General features: G+C 41.8%; 1 protein-coding gene across 1 annotated transcript; it reads right to left on the reverse strand.

Moving 5' to 3' along the window:
* Positions 1-2,806: 2,806 nt before the first annotated feature.
* Positions 2,807-6,979, reverse strand: TM4SF4 (transmembrane 4 L six family member 4). The gene is made up of 5 exons (XM_009990566.2): positions 6,806-6,979; positions 6,452-6,541; positions 4,936-5,069; positions 3,097-3,286; positions 2,807-2,824 (listed from the first exon to the last, which is right to left on the reverse strand). The coding sequence occupies exons 1-5, from the start codon at positions 6,977-6,979 to the stop codon at positions 2,807-2,809; spliced, it is 606 nt and encodes a 201-aa protein (XP_009988868.1).
* Between the last annotated feature and the right edge of the window lie 4,946 nt (positions 6,980-11,925).

Raw genomic sequence — 11,925 nt, forward strand, 5'->3', positions numbered from 1 at the left:
TACCTAAATCTAGCTATTTAACATTTTCACATACTGTCACCAGATTTTAGTGCTTCTGAATGCTTTAAGTTTTTCAGATATCTCTAATAGCCACTACAATATGTTTTCTGAAAGCACAGGCCACAGAATCATTCTTTCAGGAGGGAAATTTGAGGACAGAGATGTGAAAATTGTGTTGATGAGCTAGAAGCCTTGAGACATCCAGTCTGGCAAGCTGGTTTGTGAAAATTTGGTTTAGGAGTTTCTTAAGGAGCGTATCTGTTGATCTAAATCCCTCAAATTTCTCCAATCCCTCTTATTTCCTACTTGTTTTGTTTGAGAAATAGTTTTTTCTTTTTAAGTTTTAGAAGACTAGTTCTTTCTAAAAAGTATTTTTGCCTTTCAACTCTCTTTTGCCTTTCATATCCCTTTCATAGCACTGTGCCAAACACAGCTAAATCGAACTTCTGCAAAAAGGTGAATAATAGCATTTGCCCTCATGTGTAGATTGGAAGCTTTAAGAAGGGTTACGAGCTACTCAACTCCACTGAATAGAAACTGTAACCTGTGCTGAAGTCGCAAGTCCAGCATTCAGCTTCTATGGAGTTGTAGGAGAAGCTTGCAGGAGGACAAGGTGAATACTGAGTTGTGAGAGAACATCAGTTATGATGAAAGAGTGAAAATTTTTTGTTTTGTCAGAGCCGAGGATTGAAACATGATAGGAGGTCTCCAAATACGTAAAAGTTTGCTGTGAAGAGGAAACTTTTTGGTAATCCCACCAGCAAGAGAACAGGGTTGTAACGGGGGGTTGAATAATTACATGTCAAGGAAGTCCTTCTGACTTCTAGTACGGTTAGCAGTGTTACAAAAGGCTGAAGATGCTGAATCTCTGAACTTAGAGGTTTTTAAGAACAGGTTACACAGATGCCTTACAAATTATTTAAGTGTCGTTTGCACTGCCTTTGCATACAAAGGTAAGCTCCAGAGATGCCTCCCAGACCTGTTTACCTGCAACTCTGAGTCACCGCATCACCTGTGTTAGACAGGAGATCACTGTTGGTCAGTTAGTGCCACAAACACAAGGTTAAAAGCCCTTTTGCTTCACAAGTGGAAACAGATTTTTTTTTACTTACTTACGGCAAATATTTCTACATTGTTAAATTATGCTGACCGCTCAGTTTTGTGCAAGAGAGATTCAAGGCAAGGATTACAGGTATAGGACATATTTCAGCATGTGAATGGAGACGTATGTTGAAGTTCTAATTGTCTTTTCTCATCTCATAGCTGGAATTATATAGGATATGTCCCTCTCCTTTCCGTGGGTACCAATTTTATGTTGTATCAGAGATGTGGAAAACTATTTTATTTTCTAGAAACAAGGCTTCATTCACCATTTGTTTGGAGCCAGTGTTTAAAGATGATGCTCTGTATGAGAAATTGGCTCGCTCTCTAACAAGACCAGACCTGTGGAATTCACAGCATTGACCGATCAGGTTGTGACTCGTCTTTGTAGCTAATGAACTTTGCTGTTGGAATAAACGGCTAGGGCAGTGTGCCCGAGCCTGGAACACTGCTGCTCTGTCCCTCCCCTCTCAGAGTGTAGGGGGGAAAGTTGAAAAACCTTCAAAGGTGAAACAACTTCTGTATGAGGATTGGCTAAATACATGAATACTCTTCAGGCTAAAAAAAAAAGAGACAACTGAGAGGAGATATGAGAGAAGCTAGGAAATTAGGTATCTTGGAGGCAAGAACTAGGAGACATCGAACGAAAGGAACAGGTGGCAGGGTTAGAACAAAGGAGGTTCTTCCCAGAGCATGAAGTTAGACTATGGAAGGGATATCGTGACCCAAGAAACAACTGTGCAGCTTTGTGGAGAAGGAATCCCTCAAGAAGAGTTAAAGGCACAGATGGAATCTTTGTCTTAGGAGGTCTCTGGAGTACATAGAATTGTAGGCTGGGAAAGTCTCTCTACAAGCTTCCCATGTCCTTATACTTTCTGTTTTCAGTTTCATCTTCTACAGCTGCACTGTTTGTTGCATTCCCTCTGGTGAGAGTGACAGGGAAAGTTGATTATGGATTAGTGAAGAAGCCAGATCCCCGCAGTGCTGAGAAATGGCTGTGAATTGGCCTTTCTCACTGAATTTCTGGTGTGAAGCAGGGTGTCGTGGTGTCCGGGATGACTCATAACACCTCAAACGAGGGATCCACAGCACTCTATTCTTTTGCTTGTTACTGTCATCCTACACTGACCTGCTCAGCAGTGCTGCTGAGTACACCTGTCCGTCGGACACAGCCAAGAAGAGAGACCTCACCGTGAGATTCATGAATCTCTTTTGTAGCAAAGACTGTCTTTATAGAGAGCATTTTAATCATAGCAAGTCTGGAAGAGAGAAGTTCTCACTTTACCATGTAACGCAAACATGTACTCAGAAGAAGTGAGACTTGTGATACTTTCATCTGATAAACCTCAAAATAAAATAGACACAACTGCATTACAGCTGAGCTTGTACCAGCAGCGTTTGGTGATCCCTAGTGGGAAAGCTGAGTCAGGAGAGAAAATATTTTGCCTGAGAATACCATCTTTTTAAATGGAAGCTGTTTTACAAAAATAAGTATGAATGTGAGAGTTGAACTTCACTTATTTTATTCCATGATGAGGAGTTTTGGAAAGGCTAGAAATGGAGTCAGGTCTTCATAATGTTAGTGGGGTGAAGTGCTCTTCATTCTCATCTTAGCCGGAGACGATGCATCTGAGGGCTGCTTTATGGAATGGTTGCAAAAGGGAGCTCCCAAGATAAGGAGGGTTGTCTGCAATATTCACATTCTTTAGACAGTTCCATCTCCCTGGAAGAATAAAAACATGGAGGTAACTTAGTGGCTTCTATTCTTGTGACTTTTAAAGGCTTTTATTATTTGCCAATGTCTATGAGAAGTTCTCAGATGAACACCATAAATGTGGACTGAGATCATATTTTCAGCACCTGGCAACACTGTAGGGTTTCTGCGGTACTTTAGAAAACATGATTGTGGCACTGAATGAAGGCTGATTTAGTTTTTATGTATATGTAACTATCATCAGTAGACAAAATAATGAAAGCACACCATCATTTGCTCACCCCACAACAGCCGCAGCAGTTGCAGTCCCCGCAGATTGTTCCAAACAGGCCATTCACCACCTGAATGCCACAGAGCACTGCCTGGATCCCGCTCATGATGAGCAGCAAGGAGAAGAGGGTCAGGTTCCACGGGATGATGTTTTTGGGTGACTGACACGTGCTCCACAGTGTGTGGTTACCGAGGTAGTTCCTGGGAGAGGGGGGAAACAAAGCAGTTACAGAGAAGCCAACGTTAGCTCGCAGAGAGGGGGTCTGTCACGGCTGACAAGTTGTCACTGTCGTGATGTCCTGTTGGCTTCAGTACTGCGAGAAGTAATTCCCATTATCACGCTGGTGCTGCTTATGTAGAACGTGATTTCGTTTGAATTTTTAGATCAATTGACGCCATCGATTTGAAAAGACAGGGCATCAGAAGGGAACAGTTGGAGCGGGAATGTGTTAGATACAGTTGGGCGGTTCCTGGTATTTTGGGAAGAAGAGATCTTAGCCAACCATGTGCCAAACGGATATTCGTCCATACTGATGTCTTTTGTTGAAAGCGTTTGTGCTCCTGATGTTGTGATTCTCTGCAGGACGAGGCAGTGCTGACATCTGGCAGAACGTGGTACACCCACAAAGTGAACCCTGCAGACATGGGACTCACAGGGGCTCCTTGGGAGTGGGGCACCTTCTGTAACTCCTTGGCAGAAACCCAGGGGCCGGGCGAGAAGCGCTGTCTACCCCTAAATATTTCTCTTAATTTACTATATTACATTGTAATGAAAACAAAGCAAGTGAGTTATCTAAACAATGTGGTAAAAGATGAATAAACTCAGTTTTCCTAACAAAACTCAAATGCTACAAGACCAGTCGCCTCTTGCCCTCTGAGCAGAAAAGAACAACCTTTGCTGTTCTAGATGCCTCATCTAAAGAACAGCAGTATTAAGCAAAAGTATAGTTTACTTTCACATTTTGATTTAATTGTGAACTGCTTAACTGCTTACTGTATTTCCTCTGCATATTCTTAATCTTGTTTTGTTTCTTGTGTTACCAAGTGATTCCTTGACCGCAACTAAAATTGTGTTTGAAACAGTGCATATTTTTCCAAATGCTCCCAGAATTAGACCAAAGCAGTTGGTTTCCAGCCCTCACTGGCCCATGAACAAATAATGTGTAAGATACAATTACTGATCTGTAGTTTTGTTGTGTATTACATAAGAAATGCTACTAGGTCCCTCTGGGCTGGGGAGGACTGGATAAAAGATTCTCAGGTGGTGAGGGCTTTACTGCCGCCCTTGTCGGTCTGTCCTGCTTTCCTTGGTAACACATCGTACCCTGTTTTCAGTTGGGCCTTTGCTGACCTCAGCCCCGAGCAGTTGGATTGCTATGGTTTCGTGTTCTTCACACCACCTCTCTGGAAGTGATCAACAACATGACAGCAAACACGTTTGAGTTGCAGGGCGTGAGGAACAGACAACTTCCAAATGCCATAACCCAGGTAAAATGACACATAGATCCTAATTATTTGAGTAGTATCGAATTTCGATATAAGATGTCACTGCTCTTCATCTAGCTGGAATTTATCCCCGTATACTGCGTCTCATCCCAAGAATAACCTAGAAGGCTGTGCTTTTCTCTTTATTGGCTCCTTTGAAACTCAGTAGTTTTGATTGTATTTGCTGTGCTTTACATCTGTGCTCGAGACTCATTTAGTATTACTGTGCATAGCTGGCTCTTCTAAGAGCTTCTGTGTTTTAGACAAACAGTGTAATTCCCATTTTTATACAACGGCTTTGGAAGTTAAATCATATCACAAACTTAAAACATGTAGAACTTTTTTTTCTGATTGTCTTGCCTTACCCGTCGTGGAAAGGATAGGTCCACTCTGTTCCAGTGTGACATTTAGGGCCTCTGTTTAGGGCTACTGCTGACAAAACAAAGCAGTATCCAGCTCCCAGAACTCCAACTGCAGCAAATATTATAGAAGAAAACATCTGATGAAAAGAAAAATAATGTTATTTTTGTTCTCATTCAAACAATGAAATACACCTTATTAACATGAAGGTACATTGTCTAAATTCAGCTCTTGAAGTTCAAAATAGTCAACTCCTGAACAGCTAAAATATATTAGTTTGCCATTACCTAATATACGCATAATGCATAGCTGCACTGGTATTGAGAAGCTTTAATGGAACTCGCGCCGCTTGCCTGCAGGCGGGGGGTGGGTGCTGACACAGCAGGTGGCACTCCTGCCCTTCGGGCAGCGTCCGGCCGATGGGCCTCGCTGTGCTCCAAGGCCCTGGCTTTCACTGGAGTGGATGTTTCTCAAGGGATCAGAAACAAGACTGAAGTCTTGGACCACTCAAGGCATTAAAAAAAACCCTACAGTACCCTTTACAAGTTGGCTTTGGTGTCTTGGTCATATTTGGACCAAGTAATTATTTTTTTCCTTCCCAAGTCTCTCGTTCAGGTTTCATATTAGCATACTTTGTCTCCTCGCAGGTACTTGTCATCATTAGCTCTAATAGTGCAGTTGGAATGGATTGGGAAGGACGTCTCTATTTTGCTGGCTTTCCGTTACAGCGTTTTCACGTGTACCGATCCGTAAGTAAATCATGCAAATCTAATACCCGGCTTGATTCTGAAGCACTGTAGCCATAATAGTTGGTAGGGAGAGGTGTATTGTCTTTTATGGCATCAAAGCGATACCGGCGGAGGAAAAAAACAAAGGTACTTTCGGGTCTGTGAGCTTTTATTCAGACCTCACCACGAGACTTGCTGTGAGTGTTGACATGCGTTTTTATGTTGGTATATCTGATGGGGCTATCTTAAACATTATGCTTATGTAGAACATGTCCTAATAACAGTGTTTCTGCTAACATACAAGAACAAATTCAGTGGATTAGGTGACCTCCCGAGATCTCTTCCAACCTGAAGTTTCCTATGCACCTAGTGAGATACTCACAGCCCATTCTGTAGGTCTGTAGTGAGTTGGGAATGTAGTGCCCAACTGTCAGAATAATTTTTAAAACTGCAAACAAAAAACAGCTAAAGAGAGAAGTGCTATGCTCTGCAAAACAAAGTACAGATCTTTCAGAAATTAGTTTTAATTGTAATAGCAACTGGAAGTATCTCGTGACGGCAAAACACAGCAAGACAGTACAGTTATGGTACCTGTGGCACAACATCAAAGGCACAGCACGATTTTACAGCCTGCTATTTCTGCCTTGCAGCACTCAGCCAAACGGCAGGGCCCTGTGTCCTGCGCTCTGGTTGGCATCTGTCTAATCTCTCAATGACTGTGAGCGGAAGATACATATATCATGTCGGTAACAATGTAGCTTCTACTTTTTTTGCCATGTTTCCTCTCACTTACCGCAAACCTCTTTCCACAGCTCTTGTTACCGCAGCATCCACAGCAATCATTATTCTTAAGGCCCAAAAATACCAAGGCAGGAAAGATCATCTACCAATAACAGAAATATATTTTGAATTGGGATGAGTTCAAGTTATATTTGCTTTTAAATATAATAGTTCTATGTCTTTTTTTTTATCATATCGCTAAATTACTTATTGCAAAACTGTTGGATAACTTGTAACTCATTTGTTTATTGAAGAAGAATTTGCAATATTGGAACCTGCATTTGAGGCACTGAGGAAATTCAACAATGCAAAGTCACGGTGTGGGGGGGGGGGGAAACGGTGGGAATGTCCGAATTTATATACTCACCAATACACCAGATCCCACGATCCCTCCGAAGTACCAAACCTCATCTGTAATGTGTAGGTGGTCTTCAACCACTGTTCCTCCCGGGAAAAACAATAAAATGTTAGCGAGGGTACACAGCACAGCCAGGGGAATGAGAGTGGTTCCCAGGCACTTAGCACAGCCTCCCGTGCACATGATTTTTCGAAGAAACGGCAAACACAATTAAAGGCAGAAGGAAAATCTCTCAGATATTCTCAGAACTGTTTTCTAAAAAGGAGCTTCTCGGTGTACTTTATAAAATTCGGTTTCTGCTGTGCCTTTAGATGAGCTGAGCCTGTAGAATTGTCCCCTCGGAGATGTTGCTGCAGTTGATCAGAAGTGCAGTGTGCTGGTTATTTATACATTCTCGCAGCCATGATGTCTGTAAATGAAATTACGTTCAGTGCAGCCTCTCATTTTCTATGACAACCAATAACCTCGGTTAATATTTTACTAATGTGGATGAGACATTTCATTATCTGGGCTCAGGTCATGAGTAGATATCCTTCTTAGTTCTGGATCATCATTTTTACAACACACTGTTCTCCTTCACACTACAAAATACTTCTTTGTAAAGATGAACATGAAAACACATAATGAATCAGCTGATGTTAATAAAGTTCTAGTGAATTTTCTTTTCTTTGAGAAAGTTGAGCTAGTCATTTGTTATTTTGAAGCACTCAGACAATTCATAGATTTGCAGTAGGTAGTGAATTATTATGGAGGCGGTGCATCGCAGCTGGTATCTCTGAATAAAGACACATTATCAGAAAAGTTTCAGTGGACTTGTTCCTTATGGCATGTCATTTCCTGTTCTCTAAGGATAATGTGCTCCCTCAAAGCCCAGCTTTTCATCTGTGCACAGGCAAAATTTCCACTTAACATGACACTGCATGTGGCAGACAGACTCCTGAGCCCGAACAGAGCCTCTCTGGCTTAGCAGGAACATTTTGTTCAAGCAAGCACCTCTTCCAAAGCAGGCTCTGCAGCTCTCTGAGAGGTACTGGATACCTTCTCTTTCATGTTTAGACTTGGTCTGTAGACCTTGCATTAGGATGATTTTCACACCGATCTTCACTCCTAGCAAATAAAAATAGATGCAATTCCATTACCATCCCTGTGTGGATGTGAGAATTCCCTGTATTTTGAGACAGACAACAGTTTCCACTTTGCTCAGAGGGTAAAGCTCAGGAAATTTTCATTCAAATTTGAAATAGACCTTCTTTTAAAGATGTTTGAGGCTTCATTTTGATCCATATCGTGGATCTCTGCTGAGTCTTCAAAGACAGGCATCCTGGAAACATCAAAAACTTTACCTTGTACGACCACAAAATCCCATGAAGTGCATGGTATTGAACTGTCCAAAGCTGTCTCGAACTGCCCAGAGCTATGGCTTCAGGTTAAGCGGTGATGTTGAATAAGCTGATTTTCACAGCCACCCTCCTTATAGAAATGACACAGCTGGAAGAAACCCAAGTCACTGTTTGTCTGGAGTAACTCTGGTTCATCACAAGCCACACCAACAATTGCTCGGGTACAGGGAAGTGGGCAGAGCAGCGACAGGGACATCCTGAGCCACCACTGATGCTTCAGTAACATAGTTGGCACCAGAGCCTGGGCCTGTCAGCTTTAGCTTCCTTGCAGAAGCAGAAGGATATAAAGCAGTTTTATCAGACCGGAGGGCCAGACCTAATGTTTTTAGGCAAATATCTTTTCAAGGTGGTAGTAGAAATACTAGAAATCCTGTTTAAATATATATGCAATTCTTGTAGTTGTGAGGTACAGTTGGAAGGGTTGTCAGATTGTGAGAGGGCTCTCAAGTGCATTTTTTTCCGGAAGGTACAAATAGCGTTGAACACAGACAGCTACTGTCTGTGGTAGATAGTGTGTTTGGAGTTCTGCTGTGAAATAGGCATCAAACTTACAGAAAATTAGTTACTACTTATCTAGATGTGGCACTGGGGACACTCCTGTTGTTCTCAGTAGCTGAACTCTTTCTAACTTCAGGCAGAAAGGATCACGGTCTCGGGGTTTTTTTGTTAAAAAATGAAATTTTGAAACTCATTTTCATGTCAGACTTAAGACTAGAATTTTGAGCTTTGTGTTTCCTTCAGGGAGCCGGCGCTCAGACTAAGAAAATTATCACAGTATGATTTAATCTTTGCAGGTAAAAAATCAGCTCACTTATTTACTATGTGCTCACTTGGCCTTTAGTGGAGCAATTTCTACCGAGAAATCTTACTTTTTCCGGAGTGTACGTCTCTATATACTAGGAACCAACTGGGCAAATGCTAAAGGCTCTCAGGTTCTTTGGTGGATTGATTGATAATCACATCTTTCTGATATGTCTTTTATTGCTTTAATTAAAATAAGTATTTGCATAGATCAAGGCAAGTAGGAAATACTCACTGAAAGTTTTTATTATTGAGAATTTATGGAACTCCTAGTACCAGCTGCTAAAACAGATTTGAGTGGCTTGGGGAGTAAAAATGGTAGTTCATTTACAGAAGGACCACTAAGGAAAAATAGCACTGTGATTCAGAATCCTGTGCAATATTTGGCAACTCCTCTGTTAAGGAGTCTCTCTGGAGTATGTGTCTCAGAAGAAGGCTGCGAGAAAAGATTGTGTTGTGAGAAACAAACAAAAAAAAGTAAATCTGGACTGAGGTCAAATTATGTAAAAGCAAAGGAACTAACTTATTTTTGTGTAATCATACTGAATTCTTCAAATGAGCTCCACATGCTCATAGAAAAGATAGATGAAAAGCCAGTGGGGCTGCCCAGCAGTGTTGTTGATGTCCCCAAATCATCTCTGGTCGGAGATGTTGGGTAGATGAAATTTATTGACCAAAATGGTGAGTAGAGCCGAATAAATCTGTCTCACCGTTTACCTTTATCTGACCTTGTCTGGGTACAAATACTTAGGGAACAGTCTTTTGATGTGATTTGTGAATGATTGAAGGTGGATGGACATAGGTGTGCTTGGTCTGACGTATCGAGTTATCAAGACTGAGTGAAAATGAGAGTAATGAGTCTGGGTTACTTGACTCCTATTACCAGGAAGCCATGCTTTACAATGGTACCATAGCTGTATTTAGCTTCTCTTCCTATTTTGTACTCCGTGGAAGACTCTGCTTCCTGGAAAACGAGCTGAAAAGCTACAGAGTACTCAGCAAATGCACTGCTAGTCGTCTTTGGCCTCAGTATCTAAGAAAATCCTAATGAAGCTGGTAACTTAGGAACTGTTACTTAGAAAGTTTGTACTCTGCCTGACTTGTGAGGCTGTTCCCGAAGGTCAATAACACTGCAACAACGTCACTCAGTGTGACTATTACTGATTCTGTTCTCTGTTTGATAACTGTGAAAACCATTATGATGAGGTGAAGATATCAGTATTGCTCAGAAGATGCAGAAACTGGGGAGGGAACAGGAAAAAAGACATATCTGAACTAGACGTGAGCATTTGGAGATTATCCCTCTTTTACCTGTTTTGGAATTTTTAATTCTTAAATTACAAAACATCAGCAAAAATCTAAGACATTGTAAAAGTCTGTGAGGTGGGATAATATTTGTAAAAATAAGTGAAGCACCAGGTAGAGACTACATTAAGTCCTAAAATCACTAGAATTGCAGAATGCTGAAATCAGCTTTTTGTCCTTTTAAAACAGAGAGAAAAACAGTAATGGGGTCAAATCCATCTCTTTTTCCACCCCAACTTATCTAGAACCACAGCACTGGTTTCAGTAGGAGTAGGTCAGGTTCACGTGGGGATGCATTTCACATCAGAATAGATCAGATCCGTATCTCAGTCCTATTCAGCTTGTCACACACAGTTAAGGTGGCCCGTTTATAAAAACGCAAAGCAAGAAACCAAACAGATCAATCTCTCCAAAACTGGTCTTAGGGAATTTTTCTTTCATATAGGTAAAAATTTATTTGCTCTTGTAGGCAGCATGTCCTCTTGTTTTATGACCTGCATGCTGTACACTGACTTTGTACAGTGACATTGCACTTTGGTATGAAAGACCTTTTATGAATCGCATGCGACAGAGGTGAACGTTTTATCGTTTGTTTAGCTACACACATGACACACCTGTGTCATTCATTCAGCTGCAGCATACGGAGTTTTCCAAGTGAGTTCTGTGCAAGTTTTCATGTCTAACAGTGGTGTTAGGAGGTGTATAAAATTTGCCATTAAGCTCAGCTCAGTGGCAGTACCTCTCATTTGGCATTCTGTCTTTAACAAGAACCCGCATCAAAGGTCTTGCAGGTGGCAGCTTTCTGTTGGATACATACCTATTAGAGAATAAAGGCAGCCGAGTTTTGCTCTTTTTTTTTTCTTATTAACTAACTGACACGTTAGTTCTTTTGCAACTACATATTCATAGTCCAAATTCTTCTTACAGGTCATGAGATGGTTCTGTAATGGAAATAGTAGCTAAACCAGCTGATACAAAGATGGCAACATAAGCTGTTTGGAGCAGCATAAGCTGTTTGGGACACCTTTGGAAAGCACGGCCCTTTGTGTCCCACTCTGCTCAGCCAGAGTACTCACCTCTGTCGGGCTCTGGGGCTGCCCGCTGCCAGCTGCACCACGCAGCCCGTGTCCTGTCTCAGCTAGGAGCTGGACACGCCGCTCCTCCTCCTCACGGAACGAACACTGTTGGAGGCATGGCTGCTGGTCGTTAGTCAGGCCCCTAAAGGAGAGAGGAGCATCTGGTCCCGTGTGTGCAAAAGCATCGTGCAGATGACTGCTGAAGAGAGCCTTTTGAAAGGCTCGTGCTCGTAAACTTGATGTCTCCTTCCAAGAACAGCTGTTATGCAACAGGAAAGCAGATGGAGAAACAAATGAAGAAGGTCCTGACTGACAGCACAGTCTACGTGTGGACTTCAGCGAGATGTCAGAGTTAGGCCAGTGTAAGCGGTTTTCGTGGCTTTCTGCAGCCTGCTATTGCTGCTGTGGCAAAGATTCACGACTTGAAAACTTCCATACTTCACCTGATACGTGAAAAAGACTTTCATGACATTCCCATTGCACAGACAGCATCTGTAATTTGGCTCCCAGTTATAGCATAGGAATTCACTAACAGGCATAAGGAAAA

The sequence above is a fragment of the Tauraco erythrolophus genome, chromosome 11 (genome assembly GCF_009769465.1).
Source record: "Tauraco erythrolophus isolate bTauEry1 chromosome 11, bTauEry1.pri, whole genome shotgun sequence".
Taxonomy (NCBI): domain Eukaryota; kingdom Metazoa; phylum Chordata; class Aves; order Musophagiformes; family Musophagidae; genus Tauraco; species Tauraco erythrolophus.